Source organism: Bactrocera tryoni, chromosome 5, assembly GCF_016617805.1.
Source record: "Bactrocera tryoni isolate S06 chromosome 5, CSIRO_BtryS06_freeze2, whole genome shotgun sequence".
NCBI classification, from domain to species: domain Eukaryota; kingdom Metazoa; phylum Arthropoda; class Insecta; order Diptera; family Tephritidae; genus Bactrocera; species Bactrocera tryoni.
Genome location: NC_052503.1, coordinates 33036502 through 33056005, shown reverse-complemented (window position 1 = coordinate 33056005; position 19504 = coordinate 33036502). Strand labels below are relative to the sequence as shown.

Sequence of the window (19504 nt, the reverse complement as noted above, 5' to 3'; positions counted from 1 at the left end):
CTATCTGAACAATTTCTTCCGTGAGTAAGCTGTTGGTTTGGATAATAGCCCGCGCTGAATTTCATAAAGATATCTCGTCAAAGTTTCTCCTGCAAGAACTGGATTTTGATCGGTTAGTTGGTATGGCAAAATGGGCAACTTTTTGGAGAGAAAAGGATGTATGCGAAATTTCATATCGATATCTCGAAAATTTAGGAATTATTTCGCATATGGCTAAATCGACTCATCATGCCGATCATTTAAGTATGGATATAATTTATAGAGTCTCTGGCGTTTTCTTCTGGAGGTTACAAACTTCAAGTCAAACTTACAATAATATAGCCCGTTCAGGGCATACAAATCGTATTCCATTAACTTTAGTTCACGCTGACTTGAAAATAGCAGGAAAAACCGCATGTTGCGGAAAAATAAAACAAAACTACACTGTGGGTAAAAAAATGGCACAACAATCAACGTCAAACCTTGCTAAAAGGTACTGGAGCAAGCAAAAACTCACTGCCAGTGATTACAAACGTGTGTACGTAACTACTTCGTACCTTTCAATGGTTGATGGGAGATGTGCCCGTGGCTTTTTTCGCATTAAATTTTGCTTCTTTGATGAGAAATCTATAATTGTTATTGTTGTTGTTGTAGTTGAGAGTAGTCAACAACGGCGTTGAAGCTTAATTAACATACCGCGCAGAATTACAAAAGAAATCATGCATACATACATACAAAAGCAGCATACTGATATTGCTTACCGTATATATGTATATATATACGTTTCTCTATAGTAAATATACATATGTATGAGCAAAAAATATATATTTAAGTGTGCTAGCAAGCTTACATTGTAAACTATGCAAATTTCTTCGTGTAAAATGCCTCGTTTATCTATTTATACCATATTTGTCATGGGAATTATTTCAATTTTGCGCTGATAATTATGGCAAAATTAACTAAATTTGTTTATACAAGTAAAAAAAATCATATTTTCTAATAATAATAAATTAAGCATCGGAATTTAAATCTTTAGTGCTTTAAAGATATCTTTACTTTTGTAAATATGTACATACATATGTATAAGCAGGCTTGACGCATTTGTTTTACAAATTCGATTTTATTCAATTTGCGTTGCAAATAAAGGTGTGCACACAAATGCTTCGATATCTGACGGGTTGTAAAATATTTAGCAATTTCTTTTAAACTAAAATTTAATTAATGAAAAATTTAACGTTGAAACCTAAATTTCTATTTTTAAATTTCGATTCAAAACTGAATGGTTTGGATACAATTTTAACTAAAAGCATTTAATTGCGACATGAGTAAATTAATATTCATATAACCCCATTATACACATACATACATACATACATATGTATTAACAAACAAATAAAAAAGGGCTTAATTTGAGTTGCTCTAGTAATATGTGAGAATTGAAGGAATTTTTATAACGGGGTTTTCAATAGGGACGCTGCAAAAGTAGATCATTAGAAACAGCAAACGACGCCATATTTTTCCTGCTCTTTTGACATTTCTCTTCAGTAAGGTTTGCCATTTCATCACGGAAAGATATATTATACAGCAACGAGTCGAAATTGTTAAAATTGAACGTTTAGTGGAAAATATTGAATCTACAGGCGAAATATCTTGACCTACATCCATACAAGATCAAATTAACGCAGGAACTGACGCCGCTTGATCACCACAATCGTCAACAACCGAGCAACAACTTGAAAATGATCCGGATTTTCATCGAAAAATCATCTTCAGAGTGAGGCTCATTTCTGGCTGAATGGCTACGTCAATAAGCAAAATTTGCATTATTGAGCAGGCAGCAATCCATACGTACTCCATGAGTCACCATTGCATCCCGATAAAATTACGGTTTGGAGCGGTTTATGGGCCGGCGGTGTCGTTGGGCCGTACTTCTTCCGTGATGATCAAGATTGGCACGTTACTGTGAATGGGAGTCGCTATCGCTCAATTATAACCGAATATTTTTGCCCTGAATTGGATGATATGGGCTTGGACAATATGTGGGTCCACCAGGATGGCACCACAAGCCACACTGCGAATGTCACAATAGATTTAGTGAAAACCAAGTTTGGTGAACGTGTTATCTCGCAAAATGGCCCAGTCAATTGGCCGGCTCGGTCGTGTGACTAGACGCCGTTAGACTATTTCCTGTGTCTTAAATCCGATATATATGCGAAAGGGGAAAACGCTGATATATGTTTTATGAAATAATATATTAACCTATATTTTCAATATGAAGTCAGTCATTTGTACGGCGTTCATGACATTCCGTATTTAACAGCTAGAAAAAATATGGACCACTTTCAAGTAGAGAATGTGGGTTTTTGACGGCCGAAAAATTGATTATTTTCACCATTTTGTTCATATAAAAAATCAATTAATTTATTAAAACCTTCCAAGATTTCAAAAGGCAACATTTGAATAATAAGTATTTTGTGTATTTTTTATAAAACAAATTTTGGAAATTCGTCCATGGCAGCTGTCCATATCTATTAGGTTAAGTTAGGTTAATCTGGTAGGCCAATAAGCATAGAGCAATTTTGATCCTTTGTGATACCAGATGGAGTTCAGTTGCTAGGTCCGAGGATTAATCATCCTTTAGTATGCCGCGAGTTTTAACAGACTCTGCGGCCTCACTATCGATGCCCTCACAAATGTATGTACTAGGGTGCTTCAAAAAAAAATATTTTGATTTTTTTTTTCAACTCTTGCCCCCTCAAATGTTAGTGATTGACAAACAAAAAATCCTCCCTCAAGCCAGGCGCTGTAGCTTAACTCTAAGGGGTCGTTATTTTTTGTTTAGGTTCCCATACATTTTACATAGGAATTTTCGTTTTTTCATTCAAACTAAAATTTCACCAACTAATTTTCGTTTCTCAAAAATAGCCATCACATATTTAGAAAGTTCACTTTTCAAATTTTAAAAATTTCTGCGACAAAGTTTGATTATCTCAATTAGGCGATTAAACACAGTGATTTGAAATTTGGAATGTTTTCAATAAAAATAAAAAAAGTTTCTAAGAATTACCAAAGTTTGAAAAATTTACTTTCTGAATATGTGATGGTTATTATTCTCTTTACCTTTACTGATTCTAAAGCAAATTTAAATAAAAAATGGGTCTTAAAGTACTGCATTTACAAACATTAGCTTCATATTCAGCGATAATTCAATATGATATGTATATCACCCATTATGAGTCAGGTGGACCAACAGTTGAAGTGGCTCATAATTTATATATATTATTTTATTCAATTTATTTTTTGTGTATGTACATACATACATATCTGCTACATTACATTTTTATGTATATGTAAATATGTAAGAATAATTCATATGTTTGTATACATGATTGCTAGCTACCTTGTGCAGCGACAAGGGCATTTATGGTGTTCCAATACAAGGTCACATTTTGCCGCCGGACGTGAATGCTGAGCATAAAACACAAATCGTTGAGATAAATAGTGCATAGAAATATGTATATACCAACATACATAAAAAGGAATATATAACAAAATGGTTGAACACCTAATTGTAGCACGATTTTGAAGATATTTATTGAGATTTATTCGGCTTGATGCCTTAAGCCTTTTGCTCTTGAAGCTACTGTTTGACATTTTAAGTATTTTGGAAGTGAACTCGCACAGTGGCTGTTGTATATTGTATACTATGTGTGTATATATATGTACAGTATACTGCAATTTAAGTTTTAAACGGCCACTGTGTGAATTCATTTGGATATACATACATTTATAGACACAACGCAACAACGAATGGGCAATTAATGCTTGTCCTACTTTGGATAATTCGATTATTTGTATTTGCTAAAAAAAATAACTATTAAATTCTTATAAATTATTAACACAAAATAAGCATGGAATTGCATTTGTTCTCATACGTATACTCGTATACATATGTACAGTATGTACCTTGCGGCCTAGAACTAGTTATTAGTTACTTTGAAACTAGTAACGTGGCAAACTAGTCAGCGAACTTCTTTTCCGGGTATTTCTTAGAATCTTGCTGTCTTTAATAACGTGCGACAAATGCCAGATGTAGACCTTTGAAAAAGAAACGCATTACACATTAGAGACTTTGTTTATGTGTCATATACTTTTTGGTTGTGCGAATATGTCCGATTTTTTTTACCAAATAATCGTCTTTCAGTCAAAATAACCGTTTGCTGAAGCATATCGGAAAAGTCACGGAGGACCAAGTGAAACTGCATACCATAGTTAATTTCGTCACTTCAAAGACGGCAATTTCGATATTGTCATTGTCCGCGTGAAGGATGGCCAAAAACCTTCGAAGACGGTGAGTTGAAGACGTTGCCATGAGAACCCGTGTTAAATGCAAGAAGAGTTTGCTTCAGCACTGGTCTTTCTTATGTCCTTAGTACCAGGCGATGCATGAAAATGCGATTCTGCTGCATGACGTTGCTAAACGTGAGGTGGATCGATGGCACATGGGTTGACTAGCGATGGGCAATACTTGGCATAATTTATTTGTAACCATTTCCTTACAATAAAAACACATTTTCATTAAAAAACAGCGATAACTTAGTTGCACACCTAATAGTTTATTTTCAGTTGGAAAACTCAACTTCTACAGTAATATTTTCTGACTAGTAGAAGTTAGAAATACAATATTTTTATAACCAATTAGATTTCTTACTGCATACCATAATATACCATACATATAAACATATAAAAATACTATTCAATCTGGGCTAAAATAAATCAAATTAATTAGTATTCTCACTGCATGTAGAAAAATCTCAATCAAGTAAGGAAGGACTATGTTCGGCTGGAACCGAACATGTCATACTCTTGCAACTTGCCAGTACCAAAGCCAGGGAAATAACCGAAAGTACAAAACGTGAACCAGAAGTTCGGAATCCAAGCAATTTTATACTTGTATGCATACAACTCGTACACCAAGTTCCGTCAAGATATCTCAATTTTTACTCAAGTTACAGCTTGCACGAATGGACAGACAGGCAGTCACTCGGATTTCAACTTCTCTCGGCATTCTGGTCATTTAAATATACATATATAATTCTATATCTATCTCGATTAGGTTTAGGTGATACATACAACCGTTAGGGGCACAAAACTAGTATACTCTATAGCAACATGTCGCAATTGTATAAAATATATAATAAAGTTGTTGCCGGCTTTTAACTCAATTTGTCCATTCACAGCTCGCTATTTTTTCTCTCTTGTTGAAATTGTTGAATTTATTATTATTTGTATCCACTTGCTTATGTCTTTGTATTTGATTTATACTAGTTGTTTGTTCGATTCACTAAGAGTTACATACTACAATCACTAATATACAAAGTAATAGAGACACACAAATAAAACAAAGATTTTCAACTTATGAAAAAATAACTTTATTTTGTTCACATCTTGTCACTTCCTCAATTATATTGTACAATATATATTACACTTTTTACGCAAAAATTAGAGGAGAAAAAATTTGCGCAATTATGATCCCATTGGTGTGTTTCACGGATGACGGAAAAAAATTGAGCGTAAATTATCTCATCAGGAAATCATCAAATTTCAATTATAAAAAAAATAGAATAGTACTTACATATATGAGATAATATTTAGAATGGTTATGCAAATTCTAAAATGTTATAAATATGTATAATACTTGTATATAAGGTATATATATATAACAACAAGCAAGCGAAAACTATCTTATATATATATTTACCAATTGGAGGGCGAAAGCTACTGTAGTTCCTTTTAACGGGTAATCCAAATGAAGGTATTTTTTTCAATAACCTTTTTTGACAGATCACGAGTGAGTCGTGTCAAGCTGTCATGTTATTTTTGTTCAGTATTGTTCGTCTTTTCATCATGAAAAGACCTACGCTTTAACAACTTATGGTGAAGCAACTCAGACTGATGCATAGAACGACCAAGCGCATTTTACGGCGATATCTTAAATTGAAAGGGAACAAAATACAACTTGTGCAAGAACTGAAACTATTCGACGTTTCCAAGCGACCTAGCTTCGCTCAATGAGCCCCTGAAAAGTTGCAGGAACAACCCACGTTTTCGACCCAAATTTTGTTCAGCAATGAGGCCCACTTCTAGCTCGTTGGGTATGTAAATAAGCAAATTTATGGTTCTTGAGACGAATAGTGACCTGAAGAGATTTAATAGCTGTCATTTCACCCAGAAAAACCACGTCTTATGTGATTTGTTGACTGGTAGAAACATTTCTTCAAAAATGATGCCGGTGAGAAAGTAATGGTCAATGGCGGCCGTTATTTCACAATGAAAACCGACTACTTGATGCCCGAAATTGAAGCTCGTGATCTTGACGACATTTGGTTTCAACAAAACGTCTTCACTTCCCACACATCGCATCAATCAATGGATTTATTGCGAGAACACTTCGGTGAGCAGATAATTTTATGTTTTGGGCCGGTCGATTGGCCACCAAGATCGTGTTATATCGCACCATTAGATTTTTTCCTGTGGGGATATGTAAAGTCTAAAGTCTATGCGGACAATCTCGATTCGATTTAGGCCTTGGACGTGTGTCATTCCCCAGTTGCCAGTCGAAAATTGGACTCAACGGTTGGACCATCTGGGACGTAGCCACAACCAACATTTGAAAGAGATAATCTTCAAAAAATGCCAAAGAATGATCTTTCGAATATTAACAAACATTCCACATTAAATTTGAAGTTTCTGTGTTTTTTCTTTAAAAAAGTATGGAATCTTTAAGTGGATCACCTTTTTTTGCAGATAATATTTTCCAACCTTCCACTAATACCTTGATATTTTTCACCTTTATCTTCAAATCATTTATTGTAAAATATATTCATCATAAATTTGAAATAAAGTTACAAACCATTTAAATTTACGTAAATGTTTTTTTTATATTTGCAGCTATTTCTCCGGTGAGCGTTTAATTTGAAACACCTAACCATGAAGCAAACCATCGAACAATTGGCAGATGCCGAGCTAACGGAAAACATGCTGAAGATTGCGAAACGCGAACTGCGTGAAGATAAATGCTCGCGAGAACAAAGTCTGGAACAAATGCGCAACTGGGTACTTAAACACGAAGACTTACGAAATGTACGACTCGACGATCAATTTCTACTACGTTTCCTGCGTTGCAAGAAGTTCAGCGTGCCTATGGCGCAGCAGACACTACTCAAATACCTGAATGTACGACGCACTTTCCCGCATATGAGCACACAGTTGGACTTTCTAGATCAAAAGTTGAATGACATTATCAGCAGCGGCTACATCTTCGCCACGCCGAATCGTGACAAGCACGGACGTCGTGTTGTGGTCATCAACGCCAAAGGCTTCAATCCAAAGATCTATAATAGTAGTGATCAAGCGCGTGCACATTTTCTCACCTACGAGTGTCTCATGGAAGATCAAGCTACACAAATTTGCGGACTTGTTCATGTCGGCGACTTTTCCGGTGTCACCACAACACACGTGACCAATTGGAATCCAACCGAATTTGCGCGCGTCTTCAAGTGGAGCGAACAATCGCTACCGTTGCGACACAAAGAAATCCACTTGGTCAATGTGCCAGCGACGCTGAAATGGTTGATCGATTTCGTAAAGGGGCGTGTCAGTTCGAAAATACGCAATCGCCTCACACTCTATACACAAGACAAGGAATTGGCAAAACATGTTGATCCAGCTTGCCTGCCACAAGAATTGGGCGGTCAAATGCCGCTTAAAGCGATAGTTGAACTGTGGAAGGCGGAATTGCTCGCCAAGCGTGAAACTATACTCAACTTGGATAAGATTGCGCTCTTAAGCGACCGCGGCATCTTGCGCAAAAGTAATTACAGTAGCGAGAAAAGCAGCAACGGCATGAATTTCGTGTCGCAGATCGAGTCAATTGAGGGCAGTTTTCGAAAGCTGGAGTTCGATTAAGCTTTCAAGGGAAGTGGGTTATAGGTTGCTAACCGAAAGTGGTGATGTGTTCGACGTTTGAGCCAAGCTCACAGATGCTGTGTTGATGTGCGTGTTGTGTTAATTTACATTACTTAATGTTTAAGTTTAAGAGTTTTCGAAGAGGAAACAATTATAAACGATTTAGCTGGCAGTCAGAGAAGCGCCTTGTGGAGTGAACGCTCCATTTGGTGGCTTTGTTTAGTATTAACTATGTATAGATAGTACGTGTGAAAAACATTGAATTATATATATGTACAAACATATATTTATACGAGTGTATAGTGTTATACATATGTACTTTAAATACAAATACAATGCTTCGTGCTTTTGTGTAACTGCGTAATGGCTAAATAAATCATTTGCTTACTTTTTAAATAGTAAATTAATTTGTTTTAAATATGTTTCGCTTGATCTGGCATGAAAGAATAACTTGAGTAACTGAAACTGAAATCCATAATATCTGGAGATGGACCCACAACCGTTGTGGCAAGCTCAGAGCACCTGTATGAGCCCTTTGTACTGCGTCCACTGGCTAATAGCGCCGAAGAGCGCTTTACCATCAACTTCGCTGTTTGTTAAATTTTGTAAGCCGTAAATTTTGTACTGACGCTGCAGCTTCTTTTGCCGCACCGACTCCGCAATAAGTGATAATGTTGAGCGCAGCTGCAAAGCGTTGGGCGCCAGTGTTGTATAGTTGCCTTTAAGTGTGATAGAATATTACAAAAAGTTGGAAGGCACAAGATGACAAACAGTCCTACCTATGAAAGCAATCACCAGCGTTGCATTTTGCGCCACCCAATTTAGACCGCTTTCGTAGTTCCAGCCGCGTGCTTCATAAGTCTGACGATCACCGCCGATCAGGAAGTTAAATGGCACCTCCTGCGTCATGCCCAGCTGCTTTTGGTACTGTTAAGAAGCAAATTTGTAAAAAATAAATATTATTACTATTTCTAGTATCTACCTGTTTTTGTAGTCCTTGTAGTATTTGTAGACATTTGTCCAGTTTTTCACAACCTGAACCACCTGTCTGCATTATAACTATATTTATGACGTTGGAAAAGTTGAGAAAATCTGCAAGTGGCGCGGAAACATTGCTCCAAATGTCACGATGCACGAGATCCAACGAGAATTGCAAGGCCGGTATACGCGCTAAGAAAGAGATTATAGGCGACTTCTGTTAACTGATAACGCTGTTAATTACATTTTTAATAGTAATTAGTAGTAATAAAAAGTAAAATAATACAACTTCTTTAGCAAAGTTTCTAACTGTGTTAAACTAAAGGGTAACCCATTTGGATGTTCGCTACTTTTTTAAAGAAAAAACACTGGATCTTCAAAATTAATGTAAAATGTTTATTATCATTCGAAAGAATATTTTTTGGAATTTAATTTTTGAAGCTTATCTCTTTCAAATGTTGGCTGCGACTACGTCTCAGATGGTACATCCGTTGAGTCCAATTTTCGATGACTCGTTCGAGCATTTAGACTGCTAACTGGCGAATGACATACGTGATATTTTGCACCAAGATCTGAATCCAAGCGGTATAGTCCGCATAGACTTTAGACTTTACTTATCCCCACAGGAAAAAGTGTAACGGTGTGGGAAGTGGCGCCTTCTTATTGAAACCAAATGGCGCCGAAAAAGAAGCTTCAATTTCGGGCATCAAATAGTCGGTTATCATAGCGAAATAGCGGCCGCCATTGACGGTTACGTTCTCAACGACATCATTTTTGTAGAAATTTGAACCGATGATTTCACCGGTCTCCTTAGATTACTCTTCATTCCAAATACTGCAATTTTACTTCTTTACAGGCCCATTGAACCAGAAATGGAAAACGACGGACCTTCTTTAAACTTTTCGAGCGCCCTTAAAGCGATACTCGCCAGTTCTTGTGCAAAATATATTTTTTAAGTTTTTAATTTAAGATATCGACGTAAAATGCGCCAAGTGGATCCATACGTCAGTCCGAGTTGCTGGACGGCCCCGAATTGGCTCTCCGCGGTCTTCGTGTACACCCTCAGCTTAGGCTGCTATATTTTCTTTACTGGGTGCTGGACACGGTCGAATCTTTTGACCGACTATTTACTTCAGACGGTCCAATGGCCTCACTAAACACATAGCTAAACTTCCCCGACCTTTAATGATAGTTTAGCCACCATTTACACCGTTCGCCGCGTTCAACCACGACTGCTTCAAAATTGGATCGAGCAGCAGTGGATCGTAGATGGAAATTGGTCCATAAGATTTTTTGTGTTAACTCGTGTGACAGCCATACATCAGTTTCTTTTCAATGGTACGGATACCAGCGAATTAGCAATCTCAAAGAGGTCTGAGAAGAGTTTTCAGTAGGAAATAATTCCTTTCTATCGGCATATTTTGTACCCTGATCATTTAATGCATGATATATATATTTGTGAAATTTACGGAGACGATGCTGTATCAATTTGTGTAGCACAACAATGATTCGTTTGCTTCCGTTTTGGAAATTTCTCTGGTCGACCTATCGTTGAAAAAGTAGATGAAATTATGGAAAAGATTGACCAGCGCCGTCACATAAGCAGCCATGACATCGCTAAAGAACTTAACAATCATCATCAAACGGTTTTGAACTATTTAAAAACGGCTGACTACAAAAAGAAGCTCGTTGTTTGGGTACCACATGAAAACACTGTGAAAAATTTAATGGACCGAATTAATTACTCTAATTCTTTGCTGAAACGAAATGAAATCGAACCATTTCTGAAACGAATGGTAACAGGAGACGTAAAGTGGCTTAAATACAACAATGATGTGCGAAAAAGATCATGGTCCAAGCATAGTGAAGCTCAACAAATGATCGCAAATCCGGGATTGACGCCTCGAAAGGTTATGCTGAGTTTTTGGTAGGATTGGAGAGGAATCATCCACTATGAGGTACTCCAGCCTGGTCGAACGATTGATTCTATATTTTGCTGTCAACAACTGATGAGATTGAAGCAAGCAATGGAAAAAAACGGCCAGATCTGAACAATAGAAAGGGCTTCGTCTTCCATCAGGACAACGCTAGACCACATACATCTGTGATGACTCGGTAAAAACTGGGAGAGCTTGGCTGGAAAGTTTTGATGCATCCACCATATAGCCCTGACCTTGCACCATTGGACGACTATTTGTTTCGGTCAATGCAGAACTTCCTTAATGGATTTAAGTTGGCTTCAAGAGAAGCCCGTCAAAAATTACTTGTCGCAGTTTTTCGCCGAGAAACCAGAAAAGTTTTACACTGATCAAATAATGTCTCTAGCGGAAAAATGGCAAATATTGGTCGACCAGAATGGTGCATATTTGGTTCATTAAAGTTCAATATAAATAAAAAAAAAAATTAAGTTGAAGTTTGATTAGACATACGAAAAGACTTTTCCGACTACACAATAGTTTTCTTCTAAAATATCAAAAGTCCGATTGAGGTTTGCTTGATTTTATAATCGTTAAGAATGTTATAATCGACTCTATAGTAATATCGGATATGATTTTTTCCGAATATGCTGTTATTGTCGTGAATATACAGGCTATGCTGCGCATGTGTGATCGAATATTTCTACTTTTCAATTGTATTGTTTGGATTAGTTGACAAGAAACCTGACCAAATTGCAAAAAACTTTGAAGACGACATTTACTTTTATCAGTTTTTATCCGAACTGTCCTATCACAATGAATAAGAGATAACGCACGTACGAAAGATAATGGATCTTGAACCTACCTAGTATCTAGTATAAATAACGCACAGTCTGCGAGTATTTGCCTTGGACTATATGTATTTGTATAGGTGTAGATTAGTGCTATTAGGTACCTTATATACTGTTGCAATAAACATATGTAAACTTATATACTGAATGTGTTTTATATTATATGAAATAAAACAAAGGCATTATTTCTACATGCATTCGGACTCAAATCTAACAAACAAACAATTCATTTGTATACAAATGTTAAGTAATTATTTTTTTGGTATTTTCAAAACTTACATTCAGCAATCAAGAGATAAGTGGCGATAACACAGCCACCGGCTAGTATCAAAACAAATGTCATAATTTGCAAATATGAGCAGCAATCCCTTCTATGCTTTCCTAACCCGGCGTGCTCATGTCCAGCATAATCTCCTTTGACACTCGAACTATCATTATCGCTGCCATAGCTGCTGTCTGCTGCAGTCTCACTCACATAGCCATCACTGAAAGCCGCCGCTGTCGCCAACGATGTGCCACCATAACTTTGACCCTTCTTCAGAAGCGGTGTTCGCTCGTTGGCATTCATAGCGATCAACGTTGATTTGACCTTCGCCTGTGCTCCGGGAGATGGACGCGAGATGGGGGCATAAAATGAACCCCATGGCATCACCAATCGCTCGTTTTGACGTGCAGAATCTTTGTCAAAATGAATAAGAGTTATTAGTAGAGTACGTAGTAAATTGAAACCAATTATTAATTTTATTAGACGCCAAAAGTTGGTTAGCAACGTTTCTAGCCGCGCGAAGAGTTCCTCATATCTCTGATCGTGTTCGTAATAGCTTATGAAATTGTCAATACTGCGATTGCTTAGCTGCAGTGGCATACTCGAACAGAGCTCAGAATTGTTACTGCTTGGCGTGAGAATATCTTTATGCCCACAACATCGTATCGCTACCGCCAGACACCGACAACGGACCGACAGTCTACTATATACAATTTGTAAATATTTGATGGGAGCTTTAGAGACATATGATAGCGAGATATCTTCGCACTGTGTCTTTCATGTGCGAGTTTATATATGGTACATATATAGTATGTATATAAGAATATATAATAGCGTAAACGAATATATACATATGTATAACATATGTACACAAGAATGCACAAATACATATGGTATGTACATATGTATATATTTGTTCCAGTTTTTGATGAAATGATGCATAAAGGTTCAAGAAATATAGATAGAGACTGTACTTAACTAATGACCGCATTATCATTATGAATGAGATATTTACTTAGAACATTTTTTTTAGTATTTGTAATTTGTAAAAATTCACTCGGAAACCCTCACTCACTTTGACTTCATACCAGATCACTTGGATCATGAAGTGGCCAAGCCGAACTCTGGTGGCACTTTCTCTACCCATATACCGGCGAGGGAGTTAAGGGTGGGAAGAAGCCGTTGGAAGAGAGGCGCAGTGAGCTTCTTTACGAATGGGTCAACGCTTAGGAGGAAGGATGGTGGAGGGGTTTACTGTCAGGAAGACAGAGAAGTGACCATCCACTCAGATAGCAGAGCGGCGATACTAGTCTCGAACTCATTAACAGGACGTTCAGGGCTGGTCAAAGAGTGTCTAACCTCGCTATCAATAGCAATGAGTGTCTTTATGATAAGACTGGTATGAGTGCCAGGCCACAACGGAATCACAGGAAATTGTAAAGCTGATGAGTTGGCAAGAAAAGGCACCCTAGAACCGGTATCAGTAGAATAGAAGCGGGTCGACGGTCCCGTATCTTCTTGTGTTCTATCTTTTAGCTGGGCTCCGCCAGCGCCAGGTCACCATCCGTACAAGCGCTGTCGCCAAAGCCTTTTGGCTCAAAATCGATTGCAAGAGATCTATTGATCTCTTTGCCATCAGTAAGGCTAGCCTTTCCCTACTTTTGGGACTTTTAACGGCCATTGCCCTATTGGCGTCCATAAAGTAAGGCTTGGAATTCTACCAGACGCCTGAAGATAGGATGGAAACAACTCAACACTTCCTTCTTGACTATCCCGCCTTTGGGAGGTCAAGACTTAAACACCTGGAAGCGTACACCTAGATCTCCTAGATATTTAAGCTATTTTCTTTTCTTTTTTTTTGCTATCTGAAAAGGGATGGAAACAGCCACAGTTCTGCATTAGGATTTGAAAGAGCTTTTCTTTTATAGTTTTTCATTGTCATGTTGGTTTGACATTGTCGACTGAGGCGTGACTAATATTAAGTAGAAAGAATAGTTTTAGTTTCTTCCTCTATTGTCATTGTTGTAGCGGAAAAACGAGATGAGAGTTCTTTGACTGACAAACGACTTTCGACTTCGTTTCGGTTCCGTAGACCCAATTGTCGTTAGAAGAATCACTTTCTTCGTCGATCGAAGAAATTTTGGTTTACGAAATTATATTTTAAAGCAAATCTCGGAAATTCCTATATGTATATCGCTTTTTCTCAGAATAAATCTTATGCATCACAAAATTTTCCTGCTGGGAGCGTAGGCTGAAACTAATTATACATATATACGAGTATGTATAATACGTACTTAAGTATATACCCGCAAGAAAGTTACTTTTTTGATCTGAGGTACACTGATCAGCAGGCCAAATGATCATAAATCAAACGATCTGAACCACAAAATTAACTATGTAACATATACTACAGACTACTGGTATATCAGATAATTCAGATAACACTCACCTGCCATATCGTGGACGTAGAACTCGAACCGCGTCTCCACAAAACTTCAAATTTGATCCTCAAATAAATTATTGTGTTATTTGCACTTTCTTGCCCTTTGCTAGCCTTTAAGGCTGTCCAGAGGCAAATAATTATATTGACTATTGTTGTTGAAATTTGTTGTTTATTGTTGTTGTCCTTGCTGTCAGACGTCAAACCGCCAATTCTGATCCGCGAAACCAATTGTTGTGAAGTTGTTCATTCTCTTAACAAGCGAATAAGCACTCATCAGCGATTTTTTGTTTTAACACGGCTATCTGTGTGTAGGTTAGCAGGAATAAAAAAAATATTTGAAACGACACGCGGGTGTCAAGTCCACACTTTTTGGAAGCAATTGTGTTTCTGTGGCGACTGTTGCTGAGCGCGACTTTAATGAGTTTGAAATGAGCGCATTGGCGGACAAGCGTTTTGAATGCGGAACGCTGATGAATTGATACCGTTCAATGACTGACAACAACTTCTGATTCTACGGAATGCATGTAAACAAACGCACATAAACAAACTAACAAATTCCTTATGCATATAACAAACACATACACACACATAATATATTGCATTTGTACATTAGGTTGGCTCATAAATGAAATTGTTCTAATAAAATTTTTACCTATGAGGAATTTTGTTTTGAAGGCCAATGTTATGATGTCCAGAGCTTACTGAAATTATGGAGGGAACACTTCTCCAACCTGTTGAATGGCAGTGAAAGCATTCCACCAGGAGATGGTCAACCTGATTACCCAATCGATGACGATAGAGAGGACGTTCCATTACCCGACCAGGAAGAAGTTCGAAAAGCAATTACCCATCTGAAAGCAACAAAGTGGCGGGCCGACCGAGCTATTCAAATACGGCGGCGATGAACTGATAAGGAGAATGCAATCAGCGCCTTCTCAACATCGCATACAACGTTCTTTCCAGCGTACTGTGTGAAAGATTAAAGCCGTCCACCGTCAACAAACTGATTGGGACTTATCAGTGTGGCTTTAGGCCTGAAAAATCGACAACTGATCAGATATTCCTCATACGCCAAATCTTGGAAAAGTCCCGTGAAAAGAGGATCGACACACACCACCGAAGAGGTGCTGCTTTTGACAGCACGAAGAGGAGCTGACTTTAAACACGGCAACTCCTTATCATACAACTTCTTCAATCTGCTCATGTAGAAAATACATCGAGCTGCGGCTGTATAAGGAAGCGAAACACTTGGGTCCGGTAGTTAACGTGGGCAAGATGAAATATCTTCTGTAATCAAACAAACAGTCGTCGCACTCGCGACTAGGCTCCCACATCACTGTTGGCAGTCATAACATTGAAGTCGTAAATAATTTCGTCTATTTTGGAACCAGAATTAAGACCAACAACAACGTTAGCCTCGAAATCCAACGCAGAATAACTCTCGCCAACTCTATCGACGAACAAAAACCAAACTCTATAAGTCACTCAATATATCCGTTCTGTTATATGTTGCAGAGGCATGGACGATGACAACATCTGATGAGTCAACGTTACGAGTTTTCGAGAGAAAGGTTCTGCTGAAGATTATGGTCCATTGGCCACGGCGAATATCGCATTCGATGGAACGATGAGCTGTACGAGATATATGACGACATTGACATAGTTCAGCGAATTAAGAGACAGCGGCTATGCTGGTTAGGTTATGTCGGCTCTGAGAGTGTTTGACGAAGTATGCCCTCGGATCCACGAATACTAGCAGGGACGTATCGAACCTCTAGCAATTAGCACGATCTTTGAATTTATAAGGGCGCTAGACCTAAGTGAGACTTTGTGAAAAAGAACTATAATATATATATAATTTTTTAGGTTATTACAGACATTTTTTTTTAACGTATATTTAAAACTTATATTCGTAGAGGCTGAACTGTTTAATAAAAAAAAATTTCCATTGAAGAGTATTTCAATATTACACATTAGATTTAAATTTGTTTCATATTCTAAGAAATGATCAACCCTTATGTGGACACGATCACTTTAGCCTGCATGCTACCAGGAAATCGGAACCACTTCGACAGACCATTTATTGAACTTTCCGAACTAAATAAATAAGCAGAACTAAACGCTAAGAATATGTTTGTTGGCTGATCCAAAGATTGCACATTAACTAGTCTAAATAGTCCTTCTGAGATGTTAGCTTTACTGATTGCAAAGAGCTCACTGGATTACTTACAATCAATCTGGGCCCAAAAGGATCTAGCGATAGCGGTAACTCACCGCTAGCCAAGTTTCCGGTAAGCTCAATTAACCAGTAGTAGAATATACGAGTAGAGAGGAGCCCTGAATCGTTCTCATTCTGCCGATAGCGGGGCTAGGGTACCCTTTTTTTCAACTCATTAGCTTTAGCTTTGTCTTATCTGTAAAGAAGCTCAATGTCCCTCTTCTCCAATGGTTTTTACCCACCTGCATCTCCATCGCAAGTATGTGGGTAGAGAAAAGACTGCCAGAGTTTGATTTAGCAACTCCATGAAACAAAAGATCCGGTTTTAAGTCAAATTGTATGAGGATTCCGAGGTTGGTGGAACTTAGCGTACCACACATGCTGATGAGCGCCCCCCGTTAAACACTGTCGAATTTCCTTGCAAGTAGGGTCTTTTCTGTCTTTTCTAGGGCCCTCCACTAAACGAGGACCTCATAGAACTTAAAGGTTTTGGTTATGGTATCGCAAAGAGACAGACAGACGGCTACTTTCGGTGAGAGACCCTATCTTTTGTCAATGGTTCCTCAGTAGCTGAACAAAGTCACAAATGGTGCCTCCTGGAGCTTGTGTGTACTAGTAAATGAAACCGGTTTTATTTAAATTAATGGAACGGCCGTTTTCTGCCGCCCAAATAGTTACGACGCTGAGGTATCCTTGGATCGAATCGTTCACCGTACTTAAGAGCTCTCCTTTGACCATGCGTGCTAAATCGGCTGCGCAGGCAATCGCTCGACAGCCGCGATACTTAAGTCTTTCGGCAGATCGTTGACAACAAAGTTCCATAGAAGAGGAGAAAGAACTGTGCCTTGTGGGGTGCCCTTACTAACATTTCGCTGAGTACGTGCGCTGCCTCATTCCGCCAAGAACGCTCTGTCGCACGGAAGTCTAAAAATAAGGTGTTTGAGGTTCGATTCAACGCCATAACCATTCAGAGCTGTTGCAACTGCTTCCGGCAAGATGATATTGAAAGCTCTCTCGATATTTAGGAAGGTGTGAACAGCAAGTTCCTTAAGCCTTATGGCACGATAGCATGCAGCGCAATATCCACTGACCTACCATTACAATAATAAACAGTGGAATTTTTTATTAGAGCTTAAATGCCTGGCTCAATGTAATATGACGATTCCCGACAACAGGTCCATGATCGCGGCCAAATCATTAATGACGGATTCCCCACGGCCTCTCTTATGGTTAAAGAGGAGATAGATAGTGTTAGGCTAATTATTTATTAAGATATTTTTCGGAAAAATGTTATCTCTCTGGAATCGGTGAGATTTCACACAGGGTTCTTTGACAAAACAAAAAACAAAATGCATGCCTACGTAGTATATACATGTGTATGTGTATGTATACATGTGTATTCGAGCATGTGCGCGAAGACATAACACAGGCCGCTTCTACGCAAGCATGAGATTTCATAGTACTACAATGAGGGATTTGCAGGTCAGCTCGCTGAGATTTACACATGGCCAGTTCAGTGTCTTATATACTACGCGCATGTTTATATACTTACATATAAGAATACCTTCGATTATATGTGTAAACGCAAATAAGCTTATCTTGGACACTAGTCTACCATGACTGTCTGGTGGGAATGTCTTCTTCATGCTGTTATGATAAAGTTAATGACTCCAAGAATTAGATAATCTGGTAAATGCCCCTCAATCCCGCAACCTATAACGTCACAGCAAAAACGATCAAGTAGAACGATTTGAGAAATCTTCGTTACTACTGGCTAAAGACAGAACATCGGCGGAGTAAACTAGATTTTAGGGTAAACAATTATGTCAAAAGGACCGCTATAGCAAAAAATTGCCTTATAAACTGATCGCTCAAACTCAAGTCCTTGTATAGAAATCTTTTTCATTTGACAATTTATCCTCGTGAATTTTGACATGGGTTTTTGTCAGAAGTATTACTAGAGTCTTCGAAAAAAATTTTTGATATCAGACCACCATAACTAATAGCTGTTATAAAAACTGAACGATTCAAATCAAGGCCTTGTTTGGAAATTTTATAGATAAATGCATCGCTACAATATTCGAACAACACACTGACCCGTTCCCACGACAGTCGGGTGTACGTAACCAGAACGGCCCGGACTCTTATCCGGCCAAGGACTGTCAACTCGGCAGAATTCTGCCGCTACAACAACAACAAGAACAAAACACTGATCGATCAAAATCAGAATAAAGACCTCGCGCAGCCGAAGTTAACGGCAGATTTCTGCCCCAATAACAACAACAGAAGGCGTGCAGAGGGACACGTAATTTTTCGCATGTACCTCAACTGGAACACAGCTAAAATGCGTTGTCGCAAATTTAGCGACTACAAAACTACAAGGGCGGTGGCCTCAACTGGAACACAGGTAAAAATTCGTTGGCGCAAATTTAGCGATTACAAAACTACAAGCGCGTTGGCCCGTTTACATCGGTCGATGTTATTTCGCTTTTGTGCGTCATCACACTTAACACAGTCATATATGTACTTAAGTACACTTGGTCACTGTTCTGTATTCAATTAACATTGTTAAAAAGATGTATTTTCGAATTTCGATCACTGGCGACCCTAGTATTATATAATACATGTATGTATGTAGAACAACTATCACAGATGTGCATATTGTATAAGTAGAATTTCGGCAATAAATTGATTGATTGTAAGTACAGATTTCAGAAGTTAATGAACGCATACACATACGAAAATGATATATTTGTATATATGTATGTATGCGTACGTTCTGAATTCTATGCCAAATTTCGTTATCAGCAGTAAATAAAGTCGTATGCGGCAGTCGGCAAGTGTTATTGGTCCTACAATTTGTGCTTGATGTTTTAGTAAACGACA

At 38.1% G+C, this 19504-nt stretch overlaps 2 protein-coding genes across 2 annotated transcripts; one reads left to right on the top strand and one right to left on the bottom strand.

The window, feature by feature from the left end:
* Positions 1 to 6934: 6934 nt before the first annotated feature.
* Positions 6935 to 8180, top strand: LOC120777783 (alpha-tocopherol transfer protein-like). Its single transcript, XM_040109303.1, has one exon. It carries the CDS (start codon positions 6970 to 6972, stop codon positions 7945 to 7947), a length of 978 nt encoding a protein of 325 aa, XP_039965237.1. The 5' UTR covers positions 6935 to 6969; the 3' UTR covers positions 7948 to 8180.
* Positions 8181 to 8398: 218 nt separating this feature from the next.
* Positions 8399 to 14886, bottom strand: LOC120778902 (peptidoglycan recognition protein 1-like). Its single transcript, XM_040110948.1, has 5 exons — positions 14407 to 14886; positions 11972 to 12370; positions 8930 to 9117; positions 8727 to 8874; positions 8399 to 8666 (listed from the first exon to the last, which is right to left on the bottom strand). Exons 1-5 carry the CDS (start codon positions 14411 to 14413, stop codon positions 8461 to 8463), a joined length of 948 nt encoding a protein of 315 aa, XP_039966882.1. The 5' UTR covers positions 14414 to 14886; the 3' UTR covers positions 8399 to 8460.
* Positions 14887 to 19504: the final 4618 nt, after the last annotated feature.

Coding starts and splice junctions, on each gene's coding strand:
- LOC120777783 (XM_040109303.1), top strand. CDS start 6,970: ATGAAGCAAACCATCGAACAATTGGCAGATGCCGAGCTAACGGAAAAC.
- LOC120778902 (XM_040110948.1), bottom strand. Junction 8,875..8,929: donor TACAAGGACTACAAAAACAG/GTAGATACTAGA, acceptor GCTTCTTAACAG/TACCAAAAGCAGCTGGGCAT. Junction 8,667..8,726: donor GCTGGTGATTGCTTTCATAG/GTAGGACTGTTT, acceptor TCACACTTAAAG/GCAACTATACAACACTGGCG.